The 14102-nt window shown below is 36.1% G+C and overlaps 1 protein-coding gene across 15 annotated transcripts in view; it reads left to right on the top strand.

The window, feature by feature from the left end:
* The window catches only part of DLG1 (discs large MAGUK scaffold protein 1), a 130550-nt gene that overhangs the window by 73695 nt on the left and 42753 nt on the right, over window positions 1-14102 (top strand). For 11 of the 15 annotated variants that reach the window (XM_085233216.1, XM_085233211.1, XM_085233210.1 and 8 more), the window contains 5 exons: window positions 4254-4352; window positions 8377-8430; window positions 11982-12032; window positions 12242-12366; window positions 13508-13677. In XM_085233216.1, coding sequence (XP_085089342.1) covers window positions 4254-4352; window positions 8377-8430; window positions 11982-12032; window positions 12242-12366; window positions 13508-13677 — 499 coding nt within the window. The remainder of the gene's footprint in view (window positions 1-4253; window positions 4353-8376; window positions 8431-11981; window positions 12033-12241; window positions 12367-13507; window positions 13678-14102) is intronic. The other 4 variants (XM_085233220.1, XM_085233213.1, XM_085233215.1 and 1 more) reach the window with 1 other exon arrangement.

The following is a 14102-nucleotide window of genomic DNA, read 5'->3' as shown; positions in this document are numbered from 1 at the left end:
CCCCTTAGGATTATTGCACTCTATGCAGCGTTCTTTTCAGATAGTAACTTCATGAAAGGGAGGAAGGTATGGTTTGCTTTAGTTTTATTCTCCAGAATGTTATCTTCTGGTACTTGAAGAAGAGCAGCATCATGGAATTTGATCTGGTGGTCTGGTTCCAGGTGTGTTTGGTGCTTTGATTCATTTCAGGTTAGTTGGCATTTCCTCATAGAAGGTCTTACTGTGTATGCTGGTTGATGAGAAAATGGGAGTTTTATTTCTTTTCACAAGGTCTGGACTTTGGTATTAGATCTGGAGATGTTTAATGCCATAATTTTAATTAGCTTGAAATGCATTATTAAATTAGTTTTTCTTAAACGTGCAACTTGTAAAGTTGGTTATTTTTTAATTTGTACAATTAGAATGTCTATCACATTACGCTGGTACCCTACAAAATTTCTTGTGACTGTTGTAATAAAATAACTTTTTAATGCTGATTTTCATTTCATTTATTTCTGCTGTCAGATTCACTTAGTGTATTAGTGTTCAAGTCGTGTACTCATATATATAATATATATAATAAAGTCTGTCATAAATGTGCTACTGTTTGTTTTACACATTTTTAATTAGCACATTACTGTTTTTATAGCGTAAGTAGGTTTCTGTCCATTTAAAGCAGAATTATTCAGTGTTGTAGTCAGAGTTAATTTTGAGTTATTTTGAGGATAAGCTTTTGTCTTTGAGAATAATGTGATGTATTTATCTGGCAAATTCCTAAACATTGGAGGAACATTATTAAATATGTTTTCTCTGAAATTCCTAGGAAGGAGAGCACTGAGAGTGATGCCTTGGGCTGTTGGAACCTATTCAGCTGCTCTCGCGGATACCATTAACACAAAATCATTTTCAGGCTGATTATGTGGCATAGTGAAGTAAAATTAGTATTCTTCTTCTCTTATTAAGACTTTCTAGGTTAGAAACCATGTAATTTCTCGCACTGTCTGTTACTAATCAATAATCCAAAGTGATCAGGTGATGTTTTTTGGGTGCAGTGTTAAGGAGCAGGGCTAGTTCTTCTGTTGGCCCTGCACTTTCCCACCCCCAGTTCACCTTAAGTGATTTGGTCTTTCTTGGTCTTTCTCCAAGGGGACGTAAAAAAATATATGCTAATGTAGAAAAAACAAATACTGAGGCGTTCCCCACTTTCTTGGGTTGTTCTGTCTCTTCCTTTCCTTGCAGCATCTCTCTTTCCTCTTCATACATACAGCTTGCGGGCCTCATACCTGCAGAAGTTCTGTTCTGTTCTGCTGCTTCACCTTCATGTGCATTGAAGGCTGTTGGTGCTGGGAAGGGGAAGGAAGGGAAGTGCAAAGTGTCTGCATGCCCACTCTGGAAGAGGCTGTATGCTGAGCACTAGCCCTGCTCTGGGAAGGAGGAGTAGACAGAGGTGTGTCTGGGGACATGTGCAGCACATGCAGACGTGAGGCTGAGTGCCACTAATACTGTGGAACATGAACGTCTTATGACCTGCCACGTGTGTGCAGACTGGATGTATTGTTTCAGTGCGTAAGCAACTATCAGTGTTGCAGCCCACTTTGCTAACTGAAATGTGCCAGGTGCTGCTTTTTTGTCTGCAGATGTCTGCTCCGCTAATTGCCCTTGTAGGGTTCTGCTGCTCCTGTTCTAGTTTGGGCTCTGATCAAAGTGATGGAGCATCAAGCATCTTGGATATGGCATGCTATTGTCTTGTAAAAAGTTGCAACAACTTTCTTGTCTCTACTGCCAATGCTTTACCTGTATGCATTTCAGAAAGTGTTCCCTTTTAGGTGATTTTGGTGGGTGTTTTATTACTAGCTTCTTGCTTTTCTGAGAATGCCTGGCATCCTCCATAGTATTACAGTCCCCAAAGTTAAATTTCATGTAGCGTTGTGGTCTGTATCAAAAGCTAGGGTAGTGGAATTGTGTGCAAAGAGGGGGTTCTAAAATATGTAGTTAAATTAGCCTATCTGAAGTACTAAATGGCACTAAAGAAACTCTTTGTGAGTCCTGTAATTGAATAATTAAAAGCTTTACTTAAATGGTTCAGATAATTTTCCACTTGTGTGAATTATAAGTCAAGGAGTAAAATTCAAGTAATTCAGCATAAGTGTGTTTCAAGGCTGGGCTTTCTCTCTTCTGCCCTTTCCTGTCTGCCTTGTGCTAGCCACAGGGCCTGCATCAGCTCCTGTACTCCACAAAACTGCTCACATTTAAATGAAGACAGTCTTATCTTAGCCTGGGTTTGTGCATCACACACTGGTGGAGGAGTCTCAGTGGGAGTGTTGTCAGGCAGCTGGGTTGAGCAGGGCAGACTGCTAAGGCAAAGTGGATACCAAATCAACAGCATCAAGGAGAAAATGGTGACCGTGCTAACAGCTCTCACAAGACTGGAGCCTTAAAGCACAAAGGATTATGAACAACATAATGAACAGTTGAACAGTTTTATAAGATTAATAACAACAATTAGAATTGGAACTGTTTGGGAGAGTTCTTGAAGTGACTGGGAATTAGAAACCCAGAGAGACAGGGCATTAGGGACTGAGAAAGAATGAAGCACAGAAGTAGAGCTGCCATCAGTACGATGGTAGATGTGTGGATTGGTGTACAAAGAAAACTTCTACTGTATCAGTCAGTTACTTTGCTGAGCCAAAGAACAAGTGGTTTTATGTACTGAGAATAACGTGGGCTTTTTTTCCCACCTTCTCTTGTTCCAGGAGCTGTAACTGTAAAGAAGAGTATTTCTAACTTGCTCATGGTTAACTTTTTGCCCCTAGTGTTGTATTTTAATATCTGACTGTTTGGTTAATGGAGTTTTACTCTGCTCACATAGGAGCAAGACAGACTTGAAGAGGAGGTTTATTTTTGTGTATGTGGGCTAAGTAACTACTGAAGCCATTTAATTTGATCTGTCCTCTAAAGGTTGCACCATTGATCTCCTGATAACTGGAGGTTTGTTGCACTGAGCATGGCCCACATCTTTTGGGAAATGTGTTTTTCTACACCAAATTAGATTCTGGTACTCCTCTCCTCCGTTACTTAAGCACACAAAATATTTTGCTGCAGTCCTCATAAGCACAGTTAAATGACATTAGTTATAATATCACAAGACATCAAAGATACCTTGTTCTATCATCTTTCAATAGCTGCAAATTTTTCACCAACTGTTAATTTTAGATTAAGCTGGAAAGAAAAAACAAACATCGAAATACCATGGCTGTTTTTTGTAAGGGTTACTTCTCTTGGGTGGTGTTTGGTTTCTTTAACCTTTGCTATTACTCTTTATTTTAATTATGCTATTGATGTATGTTGCTTTGTGTTCTAAGAAAACCTGAACTTTTAAAATGCTTTGTACATATATGTTTGGGGGATTTGTTTACTTTCAGCATACAGTAATTTCATTTTGTCGTTGTACTTCAGCATATTTTCATGAGAATGTCTTGGAACAGCTGAGTTGCAAAGAACTTTGATCTGTTGTTCAGCTTGGGATTCTGATGGTGGTTGCCATCAGTTTATGTTGTTGACAGCTTGTTGACAACCAGAATGTTAGCACCTCAGAATGATTTGAATCAACATTTTGCCCAGAATGCTATTTGTAGTCTTGTTCCCTCGTAGCTTATGTGTTAGTAGCTTTCCTGTTTGAATTAGAATGTCCCAACCCAAAATCCTTCTCAGCCAAAGATGTTATGCTGTATATGCTAAACCTTTATAAAGATCCTTGAAATGATGAAATGAATCACCGTTAGGATCTTCCACCTGTTTGAGGGAAAGATTTTCTTAAACTTGAGCTTAGTTTGGAAAGCCCAAAGTACCTTTGATTTTTTCCCATTTATCAAAAAGAAAATTTAACTTTGTTCTGCACTATCAACTTTAGTCATTGCATCCTTTTTTTGTTTCGTTGCTGTATAATTCTGAGGGGCTTATGTTGTGAAACCAGCCCTCAAAAACCTTCATTCTGTCCACTGATGTGAGCAGTTTTTCTTTTGTACCACTAAAACCTTAGTACCCTGCTCTGCCAGGTGAGTAGCTTGGTATGAACAAGTGACATGGATGTGCCTCACTTCCCTGGGCGCTTTGACATGAGCACATTGCTTTTTCTCTTCTTTCAGCTATAGTTATAATTTTCAAATCATTTTGTTTGTTCAGTTTCTTTATAAATGTATTAAATTCAAGTCTTGCTTGTTTGAAAATGTTTTCCTAGCTTTCCTTGTTTTTGACATGTTATTGGTGATTTTTAGCCCACAGAAGCTGTTCCTTCCTCTTCTCCCATTGTCCCTGTGATCCCTGTCCCACCAGTCCCTGCTGAGACCACTGTCATCCCATCCACCATACCACAGGTTTTTATTCTTTTTTGTTGTTTTTGATAAATTTGTTTTGCTCTTATTTATGTGATTTATTTCATTCCTTTGTTTAAATTAATGTTTTGGTAATCTGGCTCTGGTCTTAGATGAACTGTGAAATATTTAAATTAATAATGCATTACTGTTTCATCCTGGTTTTTGTTTTATAGCAGATTTTAGTCCATGTAAAAATTATGTATTTCATGTAGAGGAATACTGATAATTTTGTGAAATAGCTAAAGACAACACCCCAAAAGAATGGGAAGAAAGTAAAGAATTGGGTATTTTGTGTTCAGGTAGAATGATTCTAGAGCCAGTCAGTCACCCTGACTGATGTATTAGTTAAATTATCATTTCATCTCATATACTCAATAAATGTCTTTCATTGATTGATTTTTTTTTTTTTTCTCCTATTCTCTTCAGTTCTATTTCTGTTGTTGGTATTAATATGATTGGGGCACACTAAGATATAAAAGGTGTTTTTTTGTTGCATTTTTAAACTCTATTCCTAGTGATTTACTTCACAGACTGAGCTTCACTTCTTGGGTGTCATCCTTTAGGTCACCCAATGGCTACACAAAAACAAACCACAAAACGCATATCACCACCAAAGTTACCAGAATGTAAGAGTAATTTGTAAACATGAATTAACAGTAAATTCTTGCATATAATTTTGAATGTGTCACTGCAGCATGGCTAGCTGTGGAGTAATTTGAGATAAGCAGCGGTACATTTTTGGAAATGAAGACCATTCTGCTTTTATTTTATTTGGATTTTTATTGTAAATTTTAGTCCAAAAATAACCAGTGACAGGTGCACACCCTTGAAGAAAATGTGCCACCTCTTGGAATTGTTTGGTGACAGATATATGTTAACTTTAAAAGAGAATTAAGCTGTGAAGAATAGTACTGGGATATTTCTGTAGTCTGCACATTAGTAATTTTTCCTTAAAAATCCACTTTCAAGCTGCATGGCTGAACTTGCAACAAGTGGCAATCTTTTTCTCTGTATAAATTTTACCCAATCCAGTAACTTATCAGAAGGTTTGAGTCTGTTCTTAAAGTCCAGTTCCTAGTGGATAGGTGTTTACATGAATCACCTGTACTTTTCCTACTAGGCAGACCAGAAATGTGATTTCTGTCAAATCTATTTCCTTCTTTTGGAGGGATTCTATCCACATCACGTACAAGACAGACAGACCAGGGCACCCAGTGGGACTCTGCTGTCAGATTTGATGAGTAAAGATAGTTGAGTCTCCAGTAACATTTACTTTCAGGGTACTGTCAGCTAAATTGAGTTTAAAATCATCGTAATAATAAGCACTGCCGTATGTACTTATGTGTGTATATATACTTGGAGAACATAAATATATATATAGTTTTCTTTGACACTACTTAACTGCCATTGACAGTCTTCTATCCTGACTGGTGCTGGCTTACAGATAGGACAGTGAGAATCGAGTGATCAATGCCTTTGTCTGCTGGGTGTGTATAGGTGCCCGCAGGAGTTAGCTATAGAATCCTGCATCGTACATAACTCTAAGCAATTAGAAAATATCCTAGGAAGTTATCAACTTTGGATTTGGCAGATGCATTTTTGTGAAACAGATACATTTCTTTACTTTGTTAGTCACTTCACCCCTTAGGCAAGCCCAAGTCTGCTCGTAAACAAACTTGTCAAATGGCTTTTAAATATTTGAACAAGCACTGGCACAGTAGTTCGGAACTGTTGGGTAATTTGGAGAAGTCTTGCATAACAGACCGAAATGCCAGGTCTTCCTTCCAAAAACATTTGCTATTTTGAGTTGGATGCTGCTCTGTGTCTTTGCAGTGTCCACCCCTGCCTTTGGAAATGGATGGCACAAATAAATCTTTTTTCCTTCCTGCTTGGAAGTCTTGGTAAATGGTTCCCTCTGACTGAGCATGTGGATAAGTGCCAAAGGAGTGCTAAGACCAATCACTTAATGGAGGATATTTTGTATTTGTTCATTGATTACTCTCTGAAACCTTTCACTGGCACTTCTGTTGGATTACTTTCCTATTGCAGAATTGTAAAATTAAAATAAATTCTGAAATCGAGTGCAATCTAAAAAATGTTGTTAAACCTTCAAAAATAGACCTGATTTTGTTTTTTTAATTATCAATTGAAAACTGATCGATGCTGCTTTACTACAAAATAAACATTATGTATGCTGGTCTCTTGTAGGTCCAGTGGAGATTAGATTCCTAATTAGTCACTGAATACACGGAATAGTCAGGTTCTTTAATACAATAGATTGTTTTGACGAGCTTTGTATTATGACAGTGGTTACTAATACTTGATTTAGGTACTGAATAAGGTCTGTCTCTGTATATACTGAAAGAACTGTTATGTGAGAAGGGTATTCAGTGGCAACTGGACAGATTCATAAGTGTCATCCATTTTGTTTCCTTTTTTAAAATAAGCTCTGTTAACTAGTATAGATACCTTTTGATTTTAATACTTACTAAACACTATAGGCCAAGCTTCTGACACATCAGCATAATAGCAGACTGATAACCTGCCTGGTAATGACCTCAGTCTGAGTCAGTCCTTTCTGGCTTTTGGGAGTGGAATTGTATCTCTCAGAAGTCTGTTGTTGTAATGGTAATGAGGCTTGCCATGTTTTTGTAAGTCTTTGAGTGTGTTTAATACTAGCTTTTATTACAGACAGTTAAACTGAGACACATGCTTAGATATGTACATACGTGTATGTACACACAGAAAAATGAAAAAAGATTAAGAATATCTTAATTTTAAAGATGAGAAATCTTCAAAATATTTAATATTTTATATTTAATTATGTATATATATTTTTATATGTATATATTTATACATATAAAAAGATCTTTATTCAGCTTTAATGGAGTTGAGATGAACTTTGTGTTGTATCACTGAGGTCGTGTATCCCATATTGGACTTAATATTTCAACATTATTTGGGGTCAAGAATATATTTCCACACCTTTGTGTATTTTTTTTTTGTTGTTCTTAGATCGGACTCGATGTCAGCATTTCCAGTACCACTGCCTGTGGATCTTGGAAGCTCTTCTATCAGTGGGAAGGGCCTCTAGTTATATCAGAAAGAATGCAAACTCTTGTTTCTCTTTTTGTGCTTGCTGTTAGGATGAGGTCTAAAAAGTGTTTATACCCTACTCACTCAATCTATTAAAGATAAAAATTAAAAAAAAAAAAACAAAACCTGCAACAGATTTTAAGGGAGCCAGTCAGTGCAAAAGTAAAGAATCTATTTCAGACTGTTTCAGGTGAATTCTTCCAATCTGTATGGATTTTCTTTCAGCTGAAAATGCATTTTCATTGGAATGTTCTCAATAACATAAGTGAATGAAAATGTTTCTTTATTCTACCCTTTCCCGGCCAGCAAGAATGCTATGTAATTTCCTATTTCTATGGCAGTAATCTCCAACTTTCTTACAGCCTGTGAATTGATAACGAATTTCCAATGGAAGTACATGCTGCCATGAGTGAATGCCTGCTGATATGGATTTGCTTTCATGTCTGTTTTGTGGATCTTCCATAAGTTTCCTTTATAAGTTTGCTCTTTTCAGCTTACAATTCTGTTTTGAAAGAAACAAACCAAAAATAATACAAAAACTTCTTGGTAGAAGAAAGACGTGATCAATGCCAACATTTGTATTCAGGCTGGTTGCTTATAAAGCAGTTTTGAATATTGCATCACAAGTAACTGATACTGTGTCAAATTATGGCATGTTTACTTTTTTTTTTTTATCCTCTTGAAAAACAACATGAGAGACAGAATTTATTTACAAGATAAGTAAGCTCAGAGTATGTCTTTGGCAGGCAAGCACTTTCTTCAGGCTAGAAGCAAGTGTTTCAGAAGAGTCCATTTTAGAGACTCTTAAGCTGAGGTTGCCTTTTAACAGTCCTCTGAGAAACCCAGCAAAACAAATATTGTGTAATCACTGTTCGTATTTTCTCCTATGTTGTATAATATATATAACTTTTTAATTTTTCTTTTAAAGGCAAATCCACCTCCAGTTCTGGTGAATACAGATTCTTTGGACACTCCAACATATGTAAGCATACACTTCCTTTCAATTACAACTTTATATAATGCTAGTAGTGTAGATATTTTGTTACTGCTCAATGATGTTTATTTTACTTACAGTACATGGATTTGTTAACTCCACTGATAGTTGAAATCCTTAAAAAGCTATTTTACAAAAAACAAGCAACAATAACAACGAAAACACCCAGAAAAAAAATATCTGTAGACTGTAAGGGGAAGGTTCTGTATGGGTACTGCTGTGTGACAGTGCAACACAGTGCAGAATGCAATTCATTGGATGCTGAACCCCTGAAATCTCAGAACAATATATTTCTTCAGCTGCACAGGTAGATGCTTTAATATTAAAAGTGCCATCTCCATTGCACTTTTCATAAAATACTTCTCAATGCAGTGGCTATACTTAAGCTTATAGTGCTCTAAGTGTTCTTAGAAATTGTTGGATCTGTGCAAAAAGTAATAAGTATAATTAGGTGGAGGCTCCAATCTGTGTTCTGCAGTATATGGTCTGTGATAAAAGCAATACTGGCAAGTATAGACTTTGGAAGCATTGGAATGCACGTGTGTTTGACATGAGTGTCAGTTTTTCCTTCTGTACCTTTCTCCTACAGCTCCTTGTGCCCTGCTTCCTTGTTGTTTTTTTTTAAACAGTGTTAATATCTGCACTAGCTTATATTTTGTTTTCTTTCTAGGTGTTAGCAAGAAAAGCACAAATTTATGCTTGCTAAGTCAAGGAAAAAAAAAAAATTAGAAAAAGAAAACACCAAAACAAACAACAACCAAAACCAAACAAAGAGCCTTGCTCTTGTCAGAAGCATTCATGATAAAAATTGTTAAAAAGGAGCTGCAATAGCCAACACAGGCAAAAGTGTGTGTTCGTTGAAGCAGAAGACAAAAGATTAGTACTGTGACATAATTGGCTCATAAATGAGTCCTTAGTATGAATTACTTGCCTGAATAAAAGATGATAGTAGCAATCTGCAGTGTGTGGCTCTTCTAGTGATGTGGCACAGATGGTTTAGGAAAGAATACTGAAAGTGGGGTGTCTACACACACAGACTACATTGGGAAGATAAGTGATTAATAAAAATGCTCTCACATTTCAGAAGACCTGGGCAGAGCAGTAGGTAATAGCAACAGAAAATAGGACTAACAGAGCTTATAATTTTGAGTGTCCATTTGTTATCTAAACTACCAGTTTACAAACCCATAGCTAGCTATAGTCTAACCAACTGTGTAAGTATAGGAGATAAAGAACCTGGACATATCTTTCTAGGTTCCCACATAGTTACAGGGTACGTAACTTAAAATCTTATCTGTGGGTAACTGCATCGTGCTTCTGTGAAACTGTGAAAGATTTACTACTAGTAGGAACAAAACCCACCTGAATCTGGAAAGTCATCAATGAATAAATGTTCAAGAACACAGCTCTTGTTATCTGAATTATAGAGCTGCTGAGAATCACAGAATGCCTTGGGTTGGAACAGACCTGAAGAATCACCAAGTTCCAACCCGTTTGTGTGTGCAAGTCTGAACCTCTAGATCAAGCACCAGCTCAGGCTGCCCTGCACCCCCACCCAGGCTAGTCTTGAGCACCTCCAGAGATGGAGCAGCCACAACCTCTCCGGGCAGCCTTTGCCAGAACCTCACTGCCCTCTCAGTGAAAGACTTCCCCCTGACATCTAATTGAAATCTTCCCTCCTTTAGGTTAAAATCGTTCCCCCTTATCCTATCACTATTTGCTGAAGTACCAGTCGATCTTCAAAGAAAATTGCTAGTCTTCCATTGTGGCATAATTACAGCATTTGCATAGTATACTGTGATGTTTTCTTTCATACAGGGAAAGACCTTGCAAATATTGCTTGCCTCAGCAATCCAAGATCATTTCAAAACTTCCAAAAAGTAGAATAGGACTGTGATTTTTATCACTTCACATACCCTTGCTCTTCCTGTGCTAATGCTTAGTTCACTAGATAAAACCGATTTGACAAACATATTGACTGGGGAATTGAACTAAAGTAAAAGATAAAAAATGATGGAGATTCTTCTTTACTCCCATTATCTAGAATATATTTTAAATTTGAGTTGGGGTTTTGCTTAGATCTATTAGGCTTGCTTTTTGTTGATGAACAGGGAAACGATTAATCATCCTTGTTTATTAAAAAAAAATAAAAAGAAGTCAGGTGCTGATCAATCATCGTGAACCGTTTCCCAGGTGCTGTAATACTAGACAACTGGTTCAGTTAGCACATGGCATTTTTGTAGATAATAGTTCAAGGACTAAGCTAACATAAAAACATCTTGATCACAGTGGCTTCTTTGGTGTTGTTGTAGTAATGGATCTGGTTTCATGTATTCCGAAGGTCAAGACCTTTTCCTTTTTAATGGAGAAATATCATGTGTTAAAAACAGAGTATCTTTTCCATTGAATAAACTATTAGGACATATCATTTTTGAGGTACTGTGCAAAGAGGAAGATAATGATCTGTTATGTCTGCAATGGATATGGGTTGTATTGCAGTAAAGGGAGATGTAATTAGAGGTTAAGAAAAAACTGTAGTGAGGCGTAAATGAGCCTGATACTATGCAGCCTGAGAAATGATGGAGTCTTCAGCTCTGGCTGCTGAAATAAATATGAAATAAATTAAATTAAATATGTTTTACAGACATGAGGAACGCTGTAGATGTGATCTTAATTTTGTTCAGGGTGAAGTGGGAGATACAGAGTAAGAATGGAGAAGATTCTTTGTAAAACAATTATAGAAATGTTATTTCTTATCTTGCTTAGTATTGCTTCCTAAAGCGCTAAGCCATTAAAAATGGTGAAGAATTTTGGCATTTAATTGTGGGTTTTTTGAAACTGAGATACTAGTCACTTGTTCTTTGTGTCCTACTTCTGTAGGCAGCAAAGAATGGGGATATCCTTTCTAAATTGTGGGTAACAAGCCTTCTCTTTTCTTCATGGCTTGCTATGGCTTACTTCTAGGAGTTTTTCTCATCTAGCTTCATAAAATATTATTTTAAACTCTTCTAGTTTTAGTCCTGTTGTGATTTGTTGGACTACAGTATATATGTAACATAATAAACATTGGCATAAATTATTGTTGAATGTTGCTTTAGAAGGGCTTTATTCATTTCCAGTGAGAAATAACGTAAAGCATCAGTATTTGATTTTTCTCTGGTCTGTGAGGAACAATAGTTTGAAAATACTGCTTTCTTTTTTCATACAATTTTTCCTTCACAATACAATCCCTTCTTTTTTCTCACTTCCAATTTGCTATATGGCCTAAGGAACAGCAAGAGCATTTTATTCGGCAAGTCAGAAATAGGTTTCTGCTTTGCAGGTTCCATGTAAAACAGTCTGCTCGTGGAACTTTACATTTAAACTAATACAGAAAGTGTCTTGATAATGCATGAACAGAGTGGTGTGAAAAATCACACTCCTGAGCTCACTGATCAGTGCCAACCACCCGAGATTTGGTTTGGAATGAGCTGTCAGCATAGCAAATTGTATTGTAGAATGTATAAAATTCTCTAAGTCTTGATTTTGTTTCTTTTTAGGTCAATGGCACAGATGCAGATTATGAGTATGAAGAAATTACTCTTGAAAGGGTAATATACTAAATGTCTTCCTGTACTTTGTTGTTATGTGGGGTTTATAACACATAAATATGAAAAATCAACATATTTTAATACCACAAATTGACAGTTCTTTTAATATTTTTTTCAGTTAAATTATATAAATTTAGTTTTATATTGAAATGGATACAATATTTTTCTCCAAAAAAGAAATATGTAATTTTTCCCGCTTCTACCTTTAGGGAAATTCAGGACTTGGCTTTAGCATTGCAGGTGGCACAGACAACCCACATATTGGGGATGATTCAGGTATTTTCATTACAAAAATTATAGCCGGAGGTGCAGCTGCACAGGATGGAAGATTACGGTATGATCACTTTCTGTATCGGGTTGCTAAATGTTTATTATTTGTCAGACACTTGATAGAACATTTTCTCTTTGCTTCAATTATCGTATTACATTGCATTTTAAGCAAGTTGAGCTTAGCAATTGCTCTCTTGTATGCTTGGTTTCATTCTGTGTCTTATTTTTTCAGAGATACTGCATATCTCCAATACCATATTTTTTGTTTAAATTGATGAATGAGGGGTACTTCTATAGTACCCCTCATTTTCTTATTTACTTAAGGGATGATACTACTACTTAACTACTAGAAGGGAAATGTTGATTCATCATTAGGTAGTAGAAAATGATATTTGCAACTTGATTTGAAATTGCATATTAATAACAAATTGCATTTATGAATTATTTGAAATTATTTATAAATAAAGAGCAGTCTCTCCATAAAATCTTGTATAACCGTGTAGAGGAAAAATAAAATAAGAAAAGCTGGTTGTAAGCCTCGCTTTTTTGTGTCTTGTTCTCTTCAGGACTTGTTCCTACCTTATTTTGTGCAAATGCCTGACGACTTAAGTGTTTTAGTCTTATTAAGCTTATTTCAAGTCTTTGTTTTAGCCTGTTTGGCACTGTCAGAAGATACATCTGGCAGAACTTAGGGACAAGTGGGTCAGACATTCTACTTACTGTAATGAGAGCTCAGTGTTACTACAGCAACACATTAAATGGAAAGAAAAGCCAGCACTTAAATAGCTTGTGGAAAGCAGGAAAGGAGCTTGACTTGTTCACATCATGGTTTAAAACTAGTGAATTCTCATTGTATAATGCCTAGCGCCTGACTTTCTTAGGTTCTTTTTTTTATAGCTCTAAATGAAAGGTAGTTTGTACAGAGTCATCTGCAAAATTCTATCTCGTGTTTCGTCTAAAGAATATCCTCTGAAACTGTGGACAAAATATTCCATTTATATATTTTCTAGTTTTATATGTCCTTTGTTTTATTTTTTTAGCATTAATTTTATAGCATTGTTTTGAATTACATAGATTCTGCTTCAAAATTAAAGTATCTGACCATGTTAGCATGTGTTTTAGTGTATTTTCAATAGAATGTTGAACTGCTAATGAGTCTGCTCTGCTATAACACAACAGCTGAACATGAATATTGCTGTCTCTAGGGTTAATGATTGTATCCTACGAGTAAATGAGGTTGATGTTCGTGATGTGACACACAGCAAAGCAGTCGAAGCATTAAAAGAAGCGGGATCAATTGTGCGATTGTACGTCAAAAGAAGAAAACCAGTGACAGAAAAAGTAGTGGAAATAAAACTTGTAAAAGGCCCTAAAGGTATGTAGGAAGTATAAAACTCCTCAAGAGATGGATAGAGTTGATGATAGATTTCTGCATTTAGTACTTAAAGAACACAGAACCTTGCATGTGAAAATCTAGGAGATGCAAAATAATGCAAATTAAGCCAGGCATATTTTCATCCATGTTTGTTCCGGAGCTGTTCTTGTAGAATGTATCTTTCATCGAACTTTTAAAAATGTGTGTAGTCCAATTGCTTTGCTGATAGTATTTAGTAAACTTCAAGTACATTATAAACAGGAGTAAAGTATTTAATGTCAATTTCTTAGATCTTTGAGAGATTAAAAAAAGGTTTAGCGTATTCTTTTGTTTCTGTATGTGGATGTGTTGGAAAACAGTTTTTAAAGTATCAGTTATGATGTTATAGCTTTGCTTTGTTTGTCTTTCACAATGCATGAAGAAGA

Source organism: Meleagris gallopavo, chromosome 11 (genome assembly GCF_905368555.1).
Source record: "Meleagris gallopavo chromosome 11, MGAL_WU_HG_1.1, whole genome shotgun sequence".
Classification (NCBI taxonomy): Eukaryota; Metazoa; Chordata; class Aves; order Galliformes; family Phasianidae; genus Meleagris; species Meleagris gallopavo.
The sequence above is the reverse complement of the archived record's forward strand: the minus strand, read 5'-3'. Positions and strand labels throughout refer to the sequence as shown.